Raw genomic sequence first — 23402 nt, 5'->3', positions numbered from 1 at the left:
GGTTGCATGTAGCCCACGTGTGAGTAAATAGGATTCTTATTCTTTTAGGATTTTCTTTCGCTCCTTGTTATGCGAATGAGTATACCTATTGTTTCTCTAGGATCCTTTCTTCTTTTATTCGAGGATCCTTATCTTTTCTTATTTTTCGTTTCACATAACTCCCATTAATAACTGACAACTAACCCTTCCACAAAATTGAATTTTGGCAACTGGCGCGTCTTTCCATACTTCATCTTCTCCACTTTCCCTTCACGCCATTATTGTTGTCACCTCAATCCTTTCTAAAAATTTTATTCCCTTTCTCAATCAAAAATCCCTCTTAGCTTTTCCATTCTTCCTTTTGCCCTTCTTTTGCAGTTCTTCTTTCTTTCTATCTCTTTTTCTTCTCTCTTACTTTATTGTGCTTACAGAGACACTCCATGGCTTCCTCCTTTTCCTCATGAAAAAGAAAGGAACTCTCACCCACCCCTTCTAGAGGTGAGAGTTCCTTAGCAGGGTCAGAGAAAGGGGAGATACAGGAGATCTCAGATCGCCCAGCCTTTCCTTTACAAGACCCCTAATACACCCTCAGCCTATTCTCCCCTCAAATCACTCATGGTCGTCCCTCTCCTCACACCTAGGTGTTCTCTAGGCAATTTGGGTTTGCTAGTTCTGCCCAAGTTTCAGACCTAAAGGAAATCTTGAACCTCCAAATCAAACGAGGATCCCGAGAAGTTGTTCCCATTTTCTTCGATTTTGTTCTTGAAAGGATCACTAGTTATGCCAGTTGGGTAGATGATGAACTGTTTGATGGGGATTTTGCTAGGTTCTTGGAATAGGCTAGCATCCTGAAATCAGTGGCGATAACCAAGAATTTAGAAGGTTTCAGGAATGCCAAAGGTCTTAGGCATTGATACGCCGTTGGTCTCCTTCTCTGCACACATTTTTCTTTTCTGTGGGTGAACTTACTATTACCATGGAAGATGTGGTCAACAATTTCCTTCTTCCTGTGTTGGGTGGTGAGAGCCTTTTCGACATCTAACTTTCTGCTAAGGATCTCCTAGTCGAGGAGCAACTTTTCAAACACTTTGGTGGGCGTATTGCTTCACCTAGGGGTAAGCCAGCCAAGATGGGGAAATGGGTAGCAACCCTTTCTAAGGAAAAGAAAAAGCCTGTCAGGCAGGCTAGGCTCCTGGCGTTGTGTTTGAGCAAGTTTCTCTTCAGCAAGTTTCCTGGTTATGGAGTTAAGTCCATGTTCTTCTCTTTAGCTATCTGGATGGCCTGGGGTACCAGGTATCCACTAGCCCCCATGTTCTTGGGTCACATCTACTCTCAGTTGGACTCGCTTTATGCTAATGAAGTTGAAGGTAACTCTTTTTATACTATAACTCCATCTCTTCATTGTGCTATTCTTCAAATATTTGTGTGGGGCCGTTCTCAGGTTACTTTGGCAAAGTGTAGGAATTTGAAATATGTGAAGGAAAAATTTCAAGGATCCCCAGATGTTATCAAGGGGTTATGTGGCAGTTCTACAGATAGACACCCTACAATTTTTTGTTGGTCTAATTTGAAGGGTAGGGGTCTCAATCTCATGGAGCTGTTTGATAAGAGGGGCCATTTGAGCTAGCATTCCCCTCGGGAATTTAGCCCTAGGTTTGCTTGTGATTCTATTTTGCCTTCCTTCTTAAATTCCCCAGAGCACACCTTTGACTTGCGCTGGGGATATGAAGGCAGCTTGGCGTACCTTGCTTGTACCAATCCTTTATGGCTCCCAGTTCCTTCATCAAGTAGTCCTAAGTACACCCACTATTCTGCACACCGGGTACTTAGGCAATTTGGCTTTGACAAAGATATTCTACCGGTGTTCAAAGAGGTTGTCCCCTCACTTCCTTCTTTAGATCCATTTTTTAGGCTTCAGGCCTTTTCTTATAGGTTGCGGAGGAGCTCTCAGTTTGTTGTGCCAAACTCTCAGTGAGTAGTTTTTGGTTCCAGTGACTTTTCTGGTTGTTAGAGGAGAATTCAAAAATCATTCTCGAACTATGTTGGCCCAGGTACAATTGGGAGGACCTCTGACCTTGACCTTTCTTCCACTCCTACTTCCAACTAGCGTTTGGCTCTCCCTACTGCTGGTGTTGTGTCTGCTTCTATAGGTAGTAAGATTGGTTTTGTGGAGTGACATGTTGCTAGGGGTGGCTGGGTGTCCTATGCCAATAACTTCCCTACTTCTTGGTCAGGGAGTGATTTGATTATTGGCTCCTCCATTAGTGTACTAATCAATTGAGGGGTGATTGAAGAGATTGGTGCTGCAACTCCTATTGGCAAAGGTAAGGTGAAGAAGGCCAAGAAGGATGCTAGCAAGAAATCTAAGGCCAAGGAAGGTGTTGAGGGTACTGAAGCTGGCCAAGGTACCAAGAAAAGAAAGACTGCTTTAGCTCAAAAACAGCTTGTTTTCCTTGAGGAGCTTGGGGAAATGGACTCTTCTGCTACTGGGAAGGAGGTCAACTCTCCTCCCAGCCCAAAAATTAGAGTCAAGACCAAGGTAGAGACTTCTATCCTTTAAACTCTTATAAGCTCTCCTAAAGGGGTTTCTCCTTTAGCTGTTACTTCTTCAGCCCAAAGTTCTTCGAGGTCCTTTGTCATTATTCCCCGATCTCCCTAGGAACCTTCTGGGCATATCCGTAGTAAGCAGAAGGCCGTTGTAGATCCTGTAAAGAGAAAGAGATGGGCAAGTCCTCATTCCTTCTTCTCTTGTCCTTTTCTCTTTAACTGTTCCTTTTCTTCTTTCCTTCTTTCTTTGTAGTTTGTTTCCCTTTTTCTCTTACTCATAGGTGGGCTTTCATTTTGCAGTCTAAGTGCAAGTCTGATCCAAAGAGAGTGAAGAGTCTTTCCTCTGGTGATGATGTGATATAGCCCTTTTCTATCGTTCCCCTTTTCTTTCTCTATAATGCTCATCTTTGATCTATGCCAAAATTTTATCAATAGGCTTAATTATAGGAGTGAATTTTACTATCTGAGGGTTTTATCATCTTTCCTTTTATTCTCGTCAGTATTCTAAAGATCTGTCCGCTCCCTTTTTCGTCCTCTTGGGTCTTCTTCCTTTCTTTCCCTCTCATTGGACTTCTCTACATCTTCTATTGCTGCTAGGGCATCTTCGGCGTTCATGTACTTCTGCGCCTTTAGGAGCATCTCTGCCATCGTCTTAGGAGAGTTCTTCGCAAGTGAGACCACGAACTCCCTAGACTTCAAACCAGCCTTAAAGCTTGTTAGTTGTACCTTGTCATCAGCTTCGTCAACCTTTAAAGTTTCTCGGGTGAAATGTTTCACGTACAACCTCAGGGTCTCCTTTACTCCTTGCCTGATGATAAGCAAATGGTGTGCTGGTCTTCTCGGGCGTTGTCCCCCGACGAAGTGGCGTAAGAAGGAATTGTCCAACTGCTCAAAGTTGCCGATGGATGATGTTGGTAACTTCGTGAACCACTCCTTCGTAGTTCCTTTAAGGGTGGTGGGGAAAGAACGGCACAAAATTTCGTCAGGAGGCTGTTGAAGACCTAGGGTTTTCTTGAACATGTTAAGGTGATCCAGAGGGTCTTTCAGCCCATCAAACGACTCGAGCTGAGGTAAACAAAACTTCGACAGCATTGGGCATTCTAGGATTGCCGTCGTGAAGGGTGAATCCGTCCTCCTGACCATCCTATCTAGGCTCCGATCTGTTATTATCTTAATTGCACTCCTCAGCTCTTCCATCTCCTTTCTCATTTCCTGGAAAAGATTCGAGCTTGGTCTTTCTTGAGTGGCGGGTCTTCGACGGTCATTCCTTCTTTGAATATCTTCATTGTCATCCTGGTTGGTCCCAGACTAGTTCTCCTCTTGCTACAGTTGCAGCCTCATCTCTTGGTTCTATCTAGTAAGCTCCTCTACATTGGTTGTGAGTGTCTGGATTTGCAGAGCTAATGCTGCAAAATCTTGGTTGGACTCCATCTAGACTTGTGAGTTGGATGGAACTACGCTCTTGAACCTAAGTACGAAAATGTCGTTATTCCCAGAGACAACGCCAAACTGATGGTGTGGAAATCGTTAGTAGAGTATGTTCATCCAGATGAAGCAACAATCTCGTCCCCACGCCTGCAATGGTCGTGAAAAGCCCTCCTTAGATAGTCATTGGTTTGATGCCTACCACAGAGTCTCTGATGATAAAGTTAGCGTATAGTAGCTTTTAAGAAAGTATGAGAGTTTAGAATATCATAGCTACAGCGTATTGGTACATTTAGGATGTGTGTATGTACCTTATCTAGTTCTGAGGGGTGTGTATATATAGCTCTATGGCTCCTAGCCATTGTAACCTTAACTGTGGCTTTAGTGATCTGTTGTAATGCCTCTGGGCTCATTTATGTGGGTTTTGATGAGCTTCCAACGGTCTGACAGCTAGTTTGTAACTGTCCAAAGTATTGATTCCTCTTATTAATGGTTGCCTTTAGACGGATGGACGAAGGTGTCTAATGAGATCATGTGGGCAAGAAGGTTCGTTGGTCCTATCAAAAATAATTTTCTATTTTCGGGACTAAGGTAGGCATAAAATCAAATTAAGAACCAAAATGAGATTAGGTCCAAAATTTAGAAATCAAAAGTGTATTTTTGCTAATAAAAAAATAATAAAAGAATGTAAAGGGTACCCACTACCCATAGTCAACGGAAAACTCAACTATATTTAGTTGTTGAATTCAATACTAGTTTGGGTGGCACGTGCTACCTCTTGAGTGAAAAAATTAAGATAAAACTTCTATTTGAAGAAGTATGAAACTATATACATACAAAATGTATGTCACACACAAAGTTAGGATATCTATTTAATATATAAATATCTATTTCAATATAATAGTTTCTTAGTACTTATTTGCTAAAGGTAATATCCACTCACTAAAAACTTCTAAGAATGATAATGAATGTCATCATCTTCAAACAATAAGCAACTGAGTTTTGCTAAGACTTTGGCACAATATTTAAATTTTCATAATAAATGATATCATATACTATAATTGAAACTTTTCATCAAATATGTTCAACCAAACACAACAAATATTTTTTCATTCATACTTTTTTTTTTGTTATTCTACATGAGTCTAGATGCAATGTTTAGCTTACATAGTTTTTAATGAACATCCATTTTAGGCAAGAACAGAAAAGAAAAGAAAAAGAGATAACAAAATGCATGTGTCATCAAATTTTCCATTAGGTAAATTATAAGTTTCGAAGATTTAAATTTAAAAAATCAATGTTCTTTATGTTATAAATAAAACATCTTATATCACCATTCCAACTTTCTAAGCATTATGACCATCTAAAACTCAAAATAAATGAAGAAATAAATTTTGGAATATTGAAATTTAGTTGGAGTATTTTAGACATTACACATTGTAAAATTTTAAGAATCATAAGCTTTCATTAGGGTTTAACTAAGAGAATAACAACATGACATATTTGCTATTTTTCAAAATATTAAGAGGAAAATTGCTTGATTTTAAAGTTTAAGTAAGAATTGTGAACTACCTCGAACATAAAGAATAAAAAGTGATTTTATCTTAAGTTTTTTTTTTTTTTTTTGTGTAAAACTATGTGTTTTTACTTAAAATGGTACGAAAAGATAAAAATACAATCCAAAAAAATACAAAAAGTCAATCCAAAAAAACTGTACGTAAAATATTGAATTTTGGTTCTGTAAGTGCACAATTGCACCTGGCCCCAAGAACAGTTACGGGCTCAGGCCCAATGAGCCTTAAACAATGTAATTTGTAGAGTGTGGGCTTGAAACCCAGGTTAGAAGTGTTTGAGGATTAAATGACAAGCCAAAGATTATAAATACTTGAAAACAACAAGGAATACTGTAAGTCAACCTGCTCGGACGTAAGCCGAGAACTGTTCTTATATTATTTCTCTCTCTCTTTTTCTTTTTCCTTTAGGTTACAAAGAAGGGATCTCCCTTTCTGTTCTAAGTTGCTCCTTAAATACTACTCTTCTTTTTGATGCCCTGTACACGTGTTGCCCCAAACTCCCCTTTAACCTAGATTTTTCTTTTCTCAGTGCCTTTGAATAGTAACCAGAAGTTTCCCTTCCACTGTTCAGGTGTCACTTCCCCATTAATGCGGCCAGGGTGGTAGGTGCAGGGTCTTTAATGTGGAGGTGACAGCCTTTATCCTTGGTGTTTCTCTTACATCGGTGCTTCCAGGACATTCAAGGGTTTACCCCTTTTATCCACTGGTTTTAACCATGTCATTGCCTAACGTTTATCATGAAGTCCCAGGTTCTCTGGTGTCCGTCCGAAGAGAAATTCACCCTCGGATGGATCCTCGGATCCTCGGCGTATGGGCCGACCCGTAGTACTAACAAGTTCTAAACTCAAGAGCAGGTCGGCCTTCTTTGGCACGGCCCAAAGGCCCATATCTCCATCAGGGTCCTTTTACTCCCCACAGGTTCAACGTTAATTAAACCAAAAAAATTTATAAAAACACAACATAAAGGTACAATATTTTCATAATACTTTTATAATTTTGTTATATTTTATTTTGACCCATAAAGAATTGACACTTTAATAGTTGCGAAAATATTATGACGACAACAAAATGTTTTAATATTTTCACAAGAGAAATGTTATGTCTACAACATTTTCACAACAAATCATAAAGTAGTAGGTTGTTATAGATTTTTATTGGTGGGCAAAAAGTAATTTCATTGCTAAGTTTAAATTAGAACTAGTAATAATTTACTATCTATGATTTGTTATGAAAGTATTATGAAAAATGTTGTAGATATCGCTTTTTTTTTCACAATACCTTTATTTTTAGTTGTGGTTGGTTCCAGTATGATATTTTATTATTTTATTTTAGCTTAAAAGGAATTAACACTTTAACAATTGTGAAAATATTGTGGCAATTTGTTGTGTTAATTACCAATTAGCTACTAAATTGGTTGTAGCGTAAGGCTACAACCCTACTCAATATAATAAATATTATTATATATTTTGAAAATCTAGCTGTTGAATTGCATGTTCTTTATGCTCTCAATATACATATCAAATTTTGTGTCAATTGGATATTATTTACTATATGATCTATAAGTTTATATTTTATATATAATTTATACTACAAAAACTTTCAATTTAAATAATTTATTGATGATATAGCTGTTGATCTTTAATTTTCTAAAAATTTTGCAAGCATGGAGGATATAAAAAAGAATATGTAATCCAATTGTGCATTTGTCAAAGTTCACCTCCAATTAAAAGATATTGAATAAGATTATAAATTTAGGCTATAATCAATTTTGTAACTAAATTTTGTCATTTTATTTATATAGAGTAACAGCTCATATGTAGATAAAATAAAAAATGTGATCTGTAAGTGCACAATTGCACCTGGACCCAAAGAAGATTATGGGCTCAGGCCCAATGAGCCTTAAACAATAAAATTTTTAGAGTGTGGGCTTGAAACCTAGGTTAGAAGTGTTGGGAGCTTGATAACAGGCTTTTATAAACGAATACAGGTAAATAACGAACGATAATTGCAAATGGATCTCCTCGGACTCGAGCCGAGGACTACTTCTTTATATTTTTCTTTCTTTCTTACAGGTTACAATCCTTAATTTCTTTTCTTTTTCTTTAGAGAGAGAGAGTAAGCGAGAGAGAGAAAGATCAAGATCCCCCATCCTTTTGCATTCCTCCCCCTTAAATACCCCTTTTTAGATGCCCTTTGGGACCCTGACTAGAAGTTTCTGCCCTACTGTTCAGGGGTCACTTCCCCATTAATGCGGCCAGGGAGGTAGGTGCAGAGTCTTTAATGCGGAGGTGGCAGCCTTTGCTCTAGATATTTTCCTTAACACTAGTGTATCGAGAAGGTTCAGGGTTTTCCCCTTTAACCATTAGTCTTTCTAGAGTTGAGCTTTGATCTTCATAATGAAGCTTTGAATTCTCTAGGGCTTGTCCGAGGATAAGCTCGTCCTCAGCTGCACCCTTGGACCCTCGGCGTATTGGTCAATTCGTAAAGTTCAATTCTGAAGCAGGTCGGCCCTTCATGCTACAGTCCAAATGCCCATATGCCCATTTGGGTCCTTTTACTCCCCACATGATCAATATGCGATATTTTTGCAAAAAATAAAAATAATAAAAAAGGGAAAAGGAAGCCGATGAAACAGTGCATGTGTGTTTGGCATTGATTACTTTTGCCAACTTATTTTACTATTCAGCTTATTTTTGCTATTATTTATGGGTTTCACTGCACTTTTTGGCACTATTTATGAATCTCACAGTATTATTTCAACTAACTTTTATCTTTATTTACAATACTTCCAACAAAAAATCTTTATTTTCAGCAAAATAAGCGGTCCTACCACACCACGTTGCCTATTGCATAAACCAAGTTTTAAAAAAAAAAAAACTGTAAAAGCCAAACAATTTTGTTAGTTAGCACAATTTCGAAACTATTTGGGGATCTAACAACTCGAGACCAAAAGAGTCAATTTTGGAATGCAAATCGAGTACACTAAACTTACTTTCAACATTGTGCTGCAGCTGATGTGGAAATTTGTCAACGTAGGCATGAAAATCGAGTTTGTAACGCTCGATTTCAGTACCCAAAAAATCAAGTATGTAACGCTCGATTTTGGTACCCAGCAATAGCGAAGAACGAAGCATCAAAGAAGCAATAACGAAGCAACCCAGACGGCAAATGCTTCAGGTGATGGCAACGAAGGCTGAACATGTCGGACTTAATGTAGGTGTGGTTTGTCGCCGCTGCCGCTCCAGTGATGTTGCTACCGCTCCAGTGGAGGAGAAGAACACGTTGGAGTCTAGAGATGATCTTGCTAGAGGAGAAGCAACCCAAGCGACGATTCAAACGAAACCCAAGTAGTGAAAGCTTCAAGCAATGACAGCGAAAGCCTCAAGCAAGGGAAATCCGATCTAATCAGGTATTTGTTTTGGGTTTTGTATTTGATTTTATTCATGGGTTTTTGGGGCTTGGAAGAACAAGGAAGAGCAAAACAAAATCAAGTTCGCTGAACTCGATTTCTATTTGACATCACTCGAGTCCATTTGACTCAAGTTCGATGCCTATGCAGACCAAGTATCCACATCAGTTGCAGACGATGTTGAAATCAAGTTCAGTGTAGGCGACTTAGCATTCCAAAATCGAGTTATTTGGTTTCGAGTTGTTAGATACCCAAATAGTTTCAAAATTGTGCTAACTAACAAAATTGTTTTCCTTTTATAGTTGTTTTTAAAATTTAAAAAAAAAAAAAAAAAAAAAAAATCCCATAAACCAAAATTATTGTTGCTCTGCGGATTGACTCTTTTTATATATATATATATATATCTAGAAAACAAGCTCTCATGTCCTTTGGTCTGTTAGCTCTCTTCTCTCTCTGCTCCTTGCAAGGTTTCGAGTACTCAGGTATGTCTCTTTCCAAGCCTTTACATTTTATTTTGCCATTGTGAAATTTGGATTTGTCTGGGAAATTTTGTGGGGTCTAATTTTTGGTGCTCTGCTTTTAAGAGTCAGTCATGTTCAGATCTGTGTGGATTTGTCAACGTGTTTGTATTTTTTCTGCTTCTGCATTCCTTTGCTTTTTTTGTATATTAGTATTTTGTTGTGAATTGGATTTGGAATGTTGGAGAGGTTGTGATTTTCGTTGGAATTTGATATCTGTTGGTTCAACCCACGTGTTTTTTGTTCTCATTTATTGTGTTGGGTCATGGTTAATTTGGATTTTGGAGATTTAGACCCAAAAAAAAGGCGGTTCCTATGAGCCTGCCCATTGTTTTGCTTCAGCCACTTCAAACTTCACTTGGGCTTGATGGTTTTTAGTGTATTTTTTTAATTTTTGAAAGGAAAGCAAAAATGGAGGGATCTCAGAGCCATGAGGAACATCCATACATACCTAAAGATCTAAAGTTGCCAGGGTTCGTTCCAGTTGTCCTCTCACAGTCCACCATTGTTGGTGTCTATGCCGTCTCTTCCTTGCTCATCGTTTCCACCATTTTCGTCCTCTCCGGTTTGCTTCTTTCTACTCTTACACTTACTTTAAATTCATTTCAATTTTTACTTTTACCGAATTGATTTGTGTCACTGATTACTATAATGTTTAGAGCCACTTTCTGCTCTGCTATCTTGATAAATTGGAGAATTGGAAGGGTTTAAACAGATCCTGATTTCTAATTTTTTAGCATTGTGATGTATGTTTTTTCCCTGCCTGAATACTGAAATTATTGTTCCAATTTCGAAATAAGTTGGTACTTTTTCAATTATAAGAGGCCTCAATTTGATGTTTGAACTGAGTAACAAACTAACAATGAGCGATGCATATGTAATGCTTGCAAAAGAAAAAAGTAGGTGGGAAATGTTGGATGGAGTACAATATTTTGGGTTATCTGATTCTCAACTTTAATGCGATGAATAATTAAGGGCGTGTTTGGTAAGAGTATCTAAATATAGTTCTTTGTTTTGTAATCCATCAAATGGTTGGTCCACACTTGAATTTATTGTTTGGCTAAAGAGATGTTTTCAGGATAATGTTTTTAATAGGTTTGGCTTACTTTCAATACTTTTTTAACTAGACACATCATTTTATTTTAAATATACAATGGCAAGTGGTAGTAGGATTTAATTTCTACATTTTATTTAGTTAGTGGATGATGCGGTAATTTCTCATTAAAATAAAAGTAGATTCCAGTTAAAGCCAAACTCGTTTTTAATGACATAGTTGTAAATAAATTGAAAATAGTGGACCCTACATATTTGTCCAAACTCTTTATCTCTTAAATTAAGGAGCTTATCTTATCACAAAAAGAATTCTCATACTTCAAATTTGAAACTTATCATTAAATAAAAAAGAGTACATGATGAGCTCTATTCCCTTATCATTATCCCCAAAAAAAAAGTAATTTTCAGATTCTACGTGTTATTTTTTGTAAATGGTTTTTTTTTTTTTTTTTTTGTAATCTCAAAAATGGAAATGGTTTCCCAAACAATTATTTTTTGCTTTTAGAATTTTGAGAATTTTTTTTAGAAATGAGAGCCAAACACGTATAATATAAAAATTATTACCTGAAAACTAGTTTCAAGTTCAATTTTTTGAAAAAAAATTTTAAACTATTTTGAAAATAAAAACAAAAATCCTCCTCCCAATCAGGCCCTAACATATTATTTTTGGACCCTAAAAAAGGAAGAAGATTTCCCCCCTCAAATAGAAATCTTATTAGTTGAGATATGCAGCTGCTTAATAAAACTGTACCATGTAGTCTTGCTCTGTAGGGTGTAATGTTGGGGGATTGGTTGTGATATATTCTAGTACTCTTCCATGCCACCTTTACAACCAATTGTGGTATGAGAAGATATATAGATTAGTTCCGTGAAGAAATGGAAAGAATTATATTTCCACCATCTACGTCTTAGTGGAAATCTCACATGCTATGCATGTTAATCTACATTTTTGTGAACTATCAAGTGGTTCTACATGCTTTGGCCCCTCATTATACTTCGAGTAGAGTAACAACAGTTTGAACTTCATTTGCTTTTTTAATGGACTAAGACAAGGGTGTGCAAGCCATTGGACTGTTACACCCTTGAATGAATACAACCATTTAAATTGGTCAAAGAGATTGATACTTTGAGACTCTTTTAGAATACATCATGTAGGAATGTCTCTGGTCTGGCCTCTCAACATTGTCTAGTTGACCATCATCAGTTGGATTCTTTTTCGTAACAATTTAATCTGGCAGAGGAAGAAGGAGCTATTGGCTGAATTTTGGTTTTTAAAGAATTGTCTTGAATGTTCTTGATAATTTAATTTCTTTGTGGTGCATGTATTAGTTTCAATTTTTTTATTATTAAAATTTAAATCTCTTGTATATTGACAACTTGCATCGTCTTTTAGCTGCCTAATTGAATTAGTATGCCTTTTTTCTTTAACCAGGGAGATCACCCAAAAGATCCAAGACTGAAAGATGGCTCATGTGCTGGTGGGCTTTCACAGGCCTCACCCATATGATTCTTGAGGGTTATTTTGTTTTTTCTCCAGAATTTTACAAGGATAAAACTGCTTGTTACCTGGCTGAAGTTTGTAAGTTTCTCCTTGTAATTACAATGGCCTCACCCCCAAACCGTTTGTTAGTTCTCTAATTGTCAATAATCATTAATTGAAATCCACAGGGAAAGAATACAGCAAAGGTGATTCGAGATACGCAGCAAGAGATGCAGGAGTTGTTGCTGTTGAAGGACTGACTGCAGTGTTGGAGGGTCCAGCTAGCCTTTTAGCAGTGTAAGACCTACTGTATATCATGCTTCCAAAAAGAATCAATATTTATGCTCGTCTGGATTCCCAATTTGGATATTTTACATGATAGTTTCTATCAGTATTCATTACTCATATATTTGGAGAGTAGGTGCTATGCAATCCCTATCCCTCTTCCTAGACTAGATTATTGTGTGTGTGTGTGTGTGCACACGCGCACTTTATGGTACTGTTGAATTTCTAGGTTTACTGTAAGAAGAGCAGCAATGAAAAAGTGGAAAAACCATTTAGAAATTTGTTATGTAATTTTAACAAAATGAATTAATCAGTTAATGAAAGTGGAAGAAATGGATTTTGATTCTCTTTTCTAGTCTTGTTTTTTCTATTCCTGTCTGAATTTAAGTTTGATTTACAAATTTTTCTATTCACTCATCATTTTTCCTGTGCCATGGTTGCTGACACGTGGCAGGTATGCAATAGCTACTGGAAAGTCGTACAACTATATACTTCAGTTTGCCATTTCTCTTGGCCAGCTCTATGGAACTGCTGCATATTTCATAACCTCTTGGTTGGAAGGCGATAACTTTGCTGCAAGCCCATTTTACTACTATGCATACTATATTGGAGCAAATGCCTCCTGGGTTGTAATACCCACACTCATTTCCATCCGTTGTTGGAAGAAGATTTGTGCGGCAATCCAAGTCGAAGGCCAGAAAAAGACAAAAGTCCGTTGAGTTGATTTCTTTTGAAGTCCTAGATTCTTGAAGTTTCAGAATTCTGATTATGCAAATTGTAGTTTCTTTTGATATGGTAGTTTTCTCAAGTGATGCACTTACATGGATGGAATCAGAAACATTGACTCAAGGATTGCAGTCAGCAAAATAGACATTTTTTTTGAGAGCACAGCTTTCCAAGTTATTACAAATTTCTTGCGCTAAGATTGTTTTAGTGAATGGCTTGCTACGTTACCAATATTTTTACAAAGTTAACTCATTGATTGTATCTAATTGGTGTTCTTGGTGGCACGCATAATCCCTTAATTTTAACTTGGAAATTCTAGGTTCATTGCCATTATAATTTCAAATGCAGACAGTTACATCTATTTGCAGCCAAGGTTGTCAAAATCGGGATCTTACGTAGGATCGTGGGAGGTAAGTGGAATCGTGAATTGTAGGATCGGATCGTGAATCGTTAGATCCTACATTATTTGAAAAAAAAAATCACACATTAGTATGTTAAATAATCATATAAACTATACATTCATTCATAAATTTGCATCTATTTGATGTAATTACCACATATCACCACATCCATTTGTAAGTATCATTTAAAGAAGTCAAAAATCTCAAAACATGACACTTTATTGGAATGTTATTTTTATTTGGGTCCAATTAACACTCTCTCTACATTAAAATAGCAAGACTAGGTCTATTAGGATTTTATTTTTCATTTAGGTCTAACTGAACCTTTTGTTAAATCGAAGAAGATTACAAAAAACTAGGATCGTTTGGGATTGTCAAAATCGTATGATCCTGAAGGATTGCAAAAATCCTTGAAAAATCTAGATCATTTTGGACAGGTGAGATCGTAAAATTGTAAGATCGTAAGATCCAAATCGGAATTTTGACAACTATGTTTGCAGCTGAGCAGACATAGATATTAACCCTATCAGTTGTTGTACTTGTACCACTTTATGATCTGAATCTCGGTAGCTCTTCTTTTGTGTGTCTTAACTCTCAACCCTGGATAAATGTGCCAAACCCTTGGGTGGTTGTAGTGTGGGATTACTACAGTATATGCTCTTGATGTTTAGACATGTAAGAAATGCGTTCTTTGATCTAAAATTGGAGAGTTTATCTCATGCATTCTGTGCTATTAGAAGTTAGAACTAGTACAACAAACCGAGTCTAAAAATTTTAGTCCATTATCGTTAATTATAACCTGACAATGTGCGCATTATCAAGTATCATTTTCTTTATCTACCATGTTATCTCTGGAAGATTGGATCTCGTCAAAGATCCATTACTTTCCCTGAGATTAATGTTCTACTGAAAAGAAAGGATGCCATGACCACAACTACCATTGACTTGGCCAACACGGTATTGGACTATCGGTCGTTTTAATTTTTATCTTTCAAAAAGACTAGTGTGAAAGCTCAGACTCGTGTTAGACTTTCACCCAAGTTTTAAAGTGCAGTCTTATTCTGTTACTGTCGTTAGTACAAGACTACCAAGTGGTCAATGGTGCATATTTTTCACTTCACATAGCTGAGACCCCCCCACCCCATCTGGGTTCTTTAGCTATTTTCCCTAGTTTGTTTATTGTTTTAGCATCTTCAACTTTGTACAAAGCTCGATCAAGCCAAATTAATCATGGATGTTACCTCTATAGAATTGAAGGTAATCTCGTGTAAAGATCTCAAATCCTTCAATCTCTTCCGGAAGCTATCGGCCTACGCTGTCGTTTCACTTATCAATGATGATGAAGTGAAGAAAAACCAAGAGCAACAACATCTACAGCGTCAAAAAACTCCAGTGGACAGAGTTGGAGATGGGAATCCTGAGTGGAATCATGTCATACACTTTGATCTTAAACACATCTCACATCGTGATCACTGCAATCATTTTCTCCTCAAATTTGAGCTTCGCAGTGAAGGTATCGTTTTTGGAAACAAAACCATTGGTCAAGTCCAAGTTCCTCTCAAGGACTTGATTGATGAGTTTAATGGAGCCGTGAGGTTTATCAGCTACCAAGTTCGAACTTGTGATAGTAATAAGCCTACTGGGGTCTTGAATTTTTCTTACAAGATAAATGGGAAAACCAAGAGGATTGCTGAAGCTAGTGACAAAGTTCATTCTCCAACAACCGTGGAAGTTCAAAATCAGTCGAGGGATATACGCTATCCTTCATTGGAAGATGTTCTTTCTCCTTCACCTCCAATTAACATCCCTTCCCCCAAGCTCAACCATTGGATACCAGGATCACCATCACTGACGCCACACTTAGCTCCTACCGGGTACCATGGAGTGCCTTATCATCCATATCATCCCATGCCGTCTATTCGAATTCCAGGGACATACTGGTACACGCCAGAGTCAATGAGTTATGGTTACACACTTACACCTTGTGTGGATACTCAGGGGTTGGACAATTGGGGAAGATTGAAGATGATGCATCCAAGATAGGAGTAGGGAATGGGAGCTCTTCGTAGCTTCGTGGATTACTAGTGTGCTTATCATGTGGGCCCCTAGAATAATTCTAGAGGCAACCATTCACACACCAAATTTTACAACTTGTTGATTTGTGCGATTGTGAGTGGTGAACATTTTGTCTTACAACTCACCACTTTACGTAAATCATTCACAATCTCACAATTCAACAAGTTGTGAAATTAGATATGAGAATGGTCGCGATTGGGGCTTTTAAGTTGTTACTAGTATAGTTGCACGCCTTGCACTTGTAGGGAACTATGCTGTTAGCTATAGCCTATAATATCCTTGTTAGCTGTAATACCTGGTTTTATTTTGATGATCAAATATTGTATCCCGTTTGTAATGATACTAGGTTGATATCAATGCAATCCCTTTTCTGAGATATGAGGTTCCTTAGAAATTAAAATATTAAGGAAGCCTCAAGGCCTGAAATTTTGTGTGATTGAGAGCAAATACCAACTCTGTCCTACGTTGAATCACCTCCTATAACGAAAGCAAACTCTCTCACTTCGGGAAACAAAGCTTGTCTTCTTTTGCTGACCTACGGCCTTCAAGACCCATCGAATTTTCCTTTGCATTACCCATTCAAGAAAAATCCAATTTTGTGCCATATACGGCACTACAAGTGTATAATTGACCTTGTTTGTTGTCCAACCCAAACTAAAAGGAAAACTATGTGCATAATCAATTGGCAAAATTTAAATTCCTTTGACGGCAGAAAAAATGTTTTGTAAAAGAAATTAGCTACATAAGATGGTCAAAATTCATTTAACAGTTTATAAGACTATACTCTATTTTGAAATGGGAATTCAAGAATATTAGTGTAATTCTAGAACCCAATCCAATGTTGGGACTTTCTTGTTTTTTGAGTGAAAGTTTAGAACTAAGGCTGGGAGTTGGGACTTGAACAATGTTGAAAAAAACTGCGTTCCAAGTTTGTTTTACTTCGCTATTTCCAAAAAGATAATTGAAAAATCAATTGATTTTTTTTTTTTTTTTTGAGAAAGAAAAATCAAATGAAATTGACCAAAAGGAATTTTCCGGCGTCAATCTGGACCTATGTGTAACCCATTGTGTCACATAAAAAAATAGACAAATATATATATATATATATAGTAGAGATCTCATGCGGGAGATTATAAGGTTTTGTCATGTGGTACTCTCTTTGAAAAAATAATTGAAATAATCTTTAAGGAAAATGCCAACAGATGTCCTTAGGGTAATAATTAATAATTTATTTTAAAAAAATTTTTATGAAAAAAGACAAAAAAAAAAAAAAAACAATTAATATTTTAACAACTTTTTCCATTTCTCATAAAAGTAGTGTAAAAAAAATCCTAAAATTAGCATGACCCAATCTTTAAAGCCACGAGATAAGAACTAAAAATTAAGAACTTTTGGTTCTTTGGTTCAATTCTTCAAGATTTTTCTTATTAAAGAATAATGATTCTTTGTTAGACTCTTTGTTTTCTTTGGTTGAATGTTTCATGCTAAAAAGCTCTTGCACTTCTATTCTTTTATATATACATGCCTACAAATCTTCATGTCATCTCATTTCAAATACATCCTAACAAAAAATGATATCATATACCGTTAACTTTTCAATGACACCTACTTAGCTCCAACTTCATCATCCCATCTTAACCCATATAAGTTGGCTATAACCAAGGAAGATGGCCTACTTTTTTTATTGAGCGACAACAATGACTTAATGTTTTGATGTTGAGGTCAAATGTTGTGAATTGTGTAAATGACGTGATTGGCTTCGGATCCTTAGGTGTTTGGTGTGGGAAAGTCATAGTTGTATTTTGCCTTAGAATGAAAGAGAAATAGAAATAGAAATAAACATTCTAATTGATTAATTATTAATGAGATTAGTTGCTTTTATTTATTTATTATGTTTTAGAACTCATAATTCCCTTAGCCAATGTTCATTTGAGGTGAAAGAGAGAAGATGGAGAATGAGGGAAGGAAAAAGGATGAGAAAAAAATGTGATTTTTATTTGTTTGGTTGAAGTAAAAGCCAGGAAAGAAAATGGTGTGGATTAATTTTTCCACCTTGGCCCATCAGTTTTTTATTCTCCAAATTGGAGAAAAAAATGAGAGAAAATGGTAATGATAGTCTACAAATTTTTTTTGGTGAAAAGGAAAATGCATTAAAACAAACTAAGAGTGGTGATGCCGAAAATCATCAGTGAGCCACACGGTTCTCCCGTGCTCTCGAGAAAAGACCTGCACAACACAAAAGCTGAAGACCTTAAGAGGAGTACCGTTGTGGTACCGGCCAAATACCCTCTGACGGTTAAGTTAGAGAAAATCTCTTATTCGCAACTCTAAAGTGCTATAGCTGAGGTGAATTATGCGTACCTTACTTTGTGAGGGTTTTGGGGTATTTATAGTAGCGTAGGGCCAAAATTCATGCCTTGGTCAAGAAGTTTTATCCTTTTAGGAGAGTAACTCGTGGATTTTGCGTATCTCTTAGAGTTCTTTTCCTTATAGGAGTCTTCTTAATTAGGGTTAGGCGTGTAGCGCAAGAACTCTCATTATACACGTATGCGTGGAGATCAAGTAAAGTTATGGGTGGAGGTTTAATTGACATTTTCAGCTTATTCCCGTCAGCCTACAGCATCGTCCCTTTTTAGGGTCGTCAGCTTATAATTAAAGTCGTCAGCTCTATTATGAAGCTATAGACTTCGAGATGCAGCTCCTTGCGACAAGCAAGCCCAACGAAATCATTGGGCTCGACGCCAGACTCATCGGAGATTCATGTATCCCCTTCAGCTTGCTGTTGTCAGCTTACTAGTTTCAGCTTACTACCTTCAGCTTACTGTCGTCACCTTACTCTCTTCAGCTTACTGTCGTCACCTTACTCTCTTCAGCTTACTGTCGTCAGCTTACTCTCTTCAGCTTACTATTGTCAACTTATTATCTTCAGCTTACTCTCTTCAGCTTACTACCTTCAGCTTACTGTCTTCACCTTACTGTCGTCAGCTTACTCTCTTCAGCTTACTGTCGTCAGCTTACTGTCGTCAGCTTACTCTCTTCAGCTTACTACCTTCAGCTTACTACTTTCAGCTTACTACCTTCAGCTTACTCTCTTCAGCTTACTGTCGTCAGCTTACTTTCTTCAGCTTACTGTCGTCAGCTTACTCTCTTCAGCTTACTACCTTCAGCTTACTCTCTTCAGCTTACTACCTTCAACTTACTATTTTCAGCTTACTATTTTCAGCTTACTGTCGTAAGCTTATTGTGCCCAAGATGCAGCTGTCAGGCATGAGGTGAAGCTGTAGACTTTGCAAGAAGGTGGTTTCATATGAGTGAAGCTGACAACCTTATTATATCCATCGCTCTTTGTTTCGTCATCAGCTGCCCCCTACTCCATGGCCTCGTCAGCTTTAGCTGACGGGTTGTGGAGTTAACATCGTCGAAAGGTCATTCATACGTGGTGCCTCGAGCCGCCTTCTTTAAATGCTAAAACACGTGGCATGGACTGATTGGTTCCGTGTTTGGACGAGCATGTCGCTTCGTCTTCCGTGCCCTCTTTGCCCATATACATCTCACTTCCTCTCTCATTTCCAACTTTTCATCCTTTGCTGATTTTGAGAGAGAAAGACCGTCACCTTTCGAATTTATTACATTCGTCACTCTTAGTTATATATGTGTTGCTCTATATTTGATGTATATGTCTTTCCCCTACACTTTTATGCCATGGTACTTAGTGAAATAAGGCGAAGCCATCTACTTAGGTTATCCTTAGGCTCGTCTTTTCGACTGTTTTCAACCCGTTATTTTGGGTACTAGTCATGGATCCGTTAGCTTACAAATAACGATGACAGCTTTCTTTTAGTTGAGTACTTGTCCACTTTATGGTTTTATTCATTTTTGTGGGCTTTGTAATGAACTCGTCCACTTAGTGGACATTATACTGAACCCGTCAACTTTTGTGGACTTTAGCAAACTCATCCATTTTTGGATTTAATGATAAGGCCATCCATTTTGTGGACTTGGTGACAAATTCGTCCACTTTGTGGACCTTAGCAGTAGACTTGTCCACTTTATGGACTTAACAATAAGGTCGTCCACTTTGTGGATTTTGTGATAAACATGTCCACTTTGTGGACTTAGTAATAAGTTCGTCCACTTTGTGGACGTAGCTGTCGACTCGTCCACTCTGTGGACTTAGTAATAAATCCATCCACTTCATGGACTTAGTAATAAATCCGTCCACTTTGTGGACGTAGCTGTAGACTCATCCGCTTTGTGGACTTAGTAATAAGTCCATCCACTTTGTGGACGTAGCTGTAGACTTGTCCACTCTGTGGACTTGGTAATAAATCCGTCCACTTTGTGGACGTAGTTGTAGACTCGTCCACTTTGTGGACTTAGTAATAAGTCCGTCCACTTTGTGGACGTAGCTATTGACTCGTCCACTCTGTGGACTTAGTAATAAATCCGTCCACTTTGTGGACGTAGTTGTAGACTCGTCCACTCTGTGGACTTAGTAATAAGTCCGTCCACTTTGCGGACGTAGCTGTAAACTCATCCACTCTGTGGACTTAGTAATAAATCCGTCCACTTTGTGGACGTAGTTGTCGACTCGTCCACTCTGTGGACTTAGTAATAAATCCGTCCATTTTGTGGACTTAGTAATAAGTCCGTCCACTTTGTGGATGTAGCTGTAGACTCGTCCACTCTGTGGACTTAGTAATAAATCCGTCCACTTTGTGGACGTAGCTATCGACTCTTTCACTCTGTGGACTTAGTAATAAATCCGTCCACTTTGTAAACGTAGCTGTAAACTCGTCCACTTTGTGGACTTAGTAATAAGTCCGTCCACTTTGTGGATGTAGCTGTAGACTCATCCACTCTGTGGACTTAGTAATAAATCCGTCCACTTTGTGGACGTCGCTGTCGACTCGTCCACTCTGTGGACTTAGTAATAAATCCGTCCACTTTGTAGATGTAGCTGTAGACTCGTCCACTTTGTGGACTTAGTAATAAGTCCGTCCACTTTGTGGACGTAGCTGTAGACTCGTCCACTTTGTGGACCTAGTAATAAATCCATCCACTTTGTGGACGTAGCTGTCGACTCATCCACTCTGTGGACTTAGTAATAAATCCGTCCACAAACTCTGTGGACTTAGTAATAAGTCTGTCCACTTTGTGGACGTAGCTATAGACTCGTCCACTCTGTGGACTTAGTAATAGACTTGTCCACTTTGTGGACTTAATAATAAGTTCGTCCATTTTGTGGACTTAATAATAAGTTCGTCCACTTTGTGGATTTAGCGGTAGACTCGTCCACTTAACAAATACACCAGTCGTTTCTGAATAAACTCCTCTTATTATGATGAATGCATATATAAGTAGAAAATTGTTCCAAAAAGAATAAATTTCAGCCCTTTGGGCTTTAAATGTATTGTAGTCAAAAGTAAACTAAGATAAACGACTAAAAGAAATGAACTAGGAATGAGGAGTAGCGTTCTTCATGCTGTCTTCTACTGTAGTACTTCCTGAGATGCTCGGCATCCCATGGGTGGCGCAGCTTCTGCCCGTTAAGTGTCTCTAAGTGGTAGGTGCCTTTCCCTAGCCATGACGTTATTATGTAGGGTTCTTTCCAGTTTGGGCCGAGCTTTCCTTGTGCGGGGTCTCTGGCGGCACCCATCACTTTCCTCAAGATGAAGTCTCCAACTTTGAAGTCTTGGTGTTTGACTCGAGAGTTGTCAAGAAGTATATCTTCGAGTCTTTCAACAGGCTCCGTTATTGTTCGATGTTCTATGCTTATGGCTTGGAGGTGGTCATTCTTTTCCATCATGGCTACATAGCACTCGCGTGCAGCCACTTGATCTCCCCGCAATTCTCCTACTCCATAGTCAGTAGGGAATTTGATCATCAAATGATAGGTTGAGGTTATAGCCTTCCACGAATTGAGGGTAGGTCGTCCTATGATGGCGTTGTAAGCGGAAGAGCAATCGACCACGAGGAATGTTACATTCTTAGTGATCTACTGGGGGTAGTCGCCTACAATTATAGCCAAAGTGACGACTCCAAGGGGGAATACCCTCGTCCCTCCAAAGCCAACGAGCAGAGTATTAGTTGGAACTAGCCCCTCCCTACCAATCCCCATTTGCTGGAGTGTGGGATAGTAGAGGATGTCAGCCGAGCTGCCATTGTCAACCAGAACCCGGTGCATGTTATAGTCTCCTACTTGTATGCTAACAACGAGTGCATCATCATGTGGGTGGTGAAGACGTCGTGCATCTTCTAAGAATCCGATGAGGGGGTTGTCGATCCGTGTCATCTTGGGTACGGAACCCGTCAGCTGGACGTTCTGAACCATCTTGAGGTAAGTTTTACGAGCCTTTTTCGATGACCCAACTATTGCAGTGCCTCCTACGATCATTCTTATATCTCCTATGGGCGGTCTGGGGCGCTCATTCTCCCGTCGGGGAGCCTGTTCGTGCTGTGGGTCCGTTTTTTCCTTACTGACGAACCTCTGTAGCCCTCCTTGCCTAATAAGAGCTTTTATTTGTTGCTTCAAGTCATAACAGTCAGCTGTGTCGTGGCCGTGGTCACGAGGAAAACGGCAATATTTGTCCATTGACCTCTTGTTAGGATCTCCCTTCAGCTTGCCGGGAAAAGTCAGGGCTCCTTCATCCTTGATTTGCATTAACACTTGGTTAATTGGGGCAGTCAGCGGGGTGAAGCTTGTGAATTTTCCCACGGGTGATTTGGAGCTTTGGTCCTCCCGTTGTTCTCCAATTCTAGCCATCTTCTGCCCCTTGTCCGATCTTGCATCTTCCTGTCTTTCTCTTTTTTTGGGCTTTTCTTCTCGGGCCAGTAATGCATCTTCCGCGTTCATGTACTTGGTCGCCCTGTAAAGCACATCTGACATGGTCTTCAAGTTGTTCTTATATAGGGAAAATTGGAACTTACCCTTCCACAGCCCATTGGTGAAAGCCGCCACGAGTATCTTGTAATCTGCTTCATCGATTGAGAGGGCCTCCTTGTTAAAGCGAGTTATGTAAGACCTCAGCGTCTCGTCTTCCCACAACTTAATGTTCATCAGGCACGCGGTAGATTTCTTATACCTGTGCCCCCCAATGAAGTGCGAGGCAAATTGGGCGCTTAACTCTTTGAAGGTACCAATGGAGTTGGGCGTCAGCCTACTGAACCAGATCCTTGCGAGTCCCTTCAGCGTGGTAGGGAAGGCTCTACACATGATCGCATCCGGCACCCCTTAAAGGTGCATCAGGGTCTTGAAAGACTCCAAGTGATCTAAGGGATCCTTGGACCCATCGTAGCTTTCTACCTGCAGTATGCGAAACTTTTGTGGAAGGGGGAATAAACTAACGAACGCTATGAATGGCGAGTCAGTTCGCTGGACCAGGTCGTCAAGATCGCTAGACACCCGTCCTCTGAAGGCATTCATCATGCAGTTCATCGGCTCTTTCATTATCTGTATCTCAGCGACTATGTGAGGTGGGACGGTATCAGTGACAGATGGTCGGTTCGTGTCCTGTCGTTCAGGCCTGCTTAGGGCGTTGCTACCTTCCGGCCCTTCCTGGTTCCTTCTCTCCTCGCTAGTTCCTTCTTGATCTTCCTCCTAGGTGTTAGCGCTCGCGTTCCTTTGGCGCAATTGTTCTTCCAAATCCTGGTTCTGCTTGGTAAGGCATTCCATAGCAGCGGCCAGAGTTTGGACTTGTCTCTCGAGCGCCGTTGTGCATGGTTCATCTCCTTGAACATTGTTGGTGGTCGTTATCGAGCGAGTACCATGCAACTCTTTGTCTGGGAAGCGATATCACGGCTTTACATGTCGCTAAAGTTCCCATAGACGGCGCCAACTGATGATGCAAAAAATCATCAGTGAGCCACACGGTCCTCTCGTACTCTCGAGAGAAGACCTACACAACACAAAAGCTGAAGACCTTAAGA

At 38.8% G+C, this 23402-nt stretch overlaps 3 protein-coding genes across 3 annotated transcripts; 2 read left to right on the top strand and 1 right to left on the bottom strand.

Moving 5' to 3' along the window:
* Positions 1-9327: 9327 nt before the first annotated feature.
* LOC142630070 (putative 3-beta-hydroxysteroid-Delta(8),Delta(7)-isomerase) lies at positions 9328-13257 on the top strand. The gene is made up of 5 exons (XM_075804145.1): positions 9328-9416; positions 9854-10017; positions 11938-12084; positions 12174-12282; positions 12725-13257. Exons 2-5 carry the CDS (start codon positions 9864-9866, stop codon positions 12987-12989), a joined length of 675 nt encoding a protein of 224 aa, XP_075660260.1. The 5' UTR covers positions 9328-9416; positions 9854-9863; the 3' UTR covers positions 12990-13257.
* A 1248-nt stretch (positions 13258-14505) lies between these two features.
* On the top strand, positions 14506-15843 carry LOC142629530 (protein SRC2-like). Its single transcript, XM_075803539.1, has one exon. The coding sequence runs from the start codon at positions 14628-14630 to the stop codon at positions 15438-15440; it is 813 nt and encodes a 270-aa protein (XP_075659654.1). The 5' UTR covers positions 14506-14627; the 3' UTR covers positions 15441-15843.
* A 5628-nt stretch (positions 15844-21471) lies between these two features.
* Positions 21472-22689, bottom strand: LOC142628866 (uncharacterized). Its single transcript, XM_075802900.1, has one exon. It carries the CDS (start codon positions 22687-22689, stop codon positions 21472-21474), a length of 1218 nt encoding a protein of 405 aa, XP_075659015.1.
* Positions 22690-23402: the final 713 nt, after the last annotated feature.

The sequence above is a fragment of the Castanea sativa genome, chromosome 3, assembly GCF_040712315.1.
Source record: "Castanea sativa cultivar Marrone di Chiusa Pesio chromosome 3, ASM4071231v1".
Taxonomy (NCBI): domain Eukaryota; kingdom Viridiplantae; phylum Streptophyta; class Magnoliopsida; order Fagales; family Fagaceae; genus Castanea; species Castanea sativa.
The sequence above is the reverse complement of the archived record's forward strand: the minus strand, read 5'-3'. Positions and strand labels throughout refer to the sequence as shown.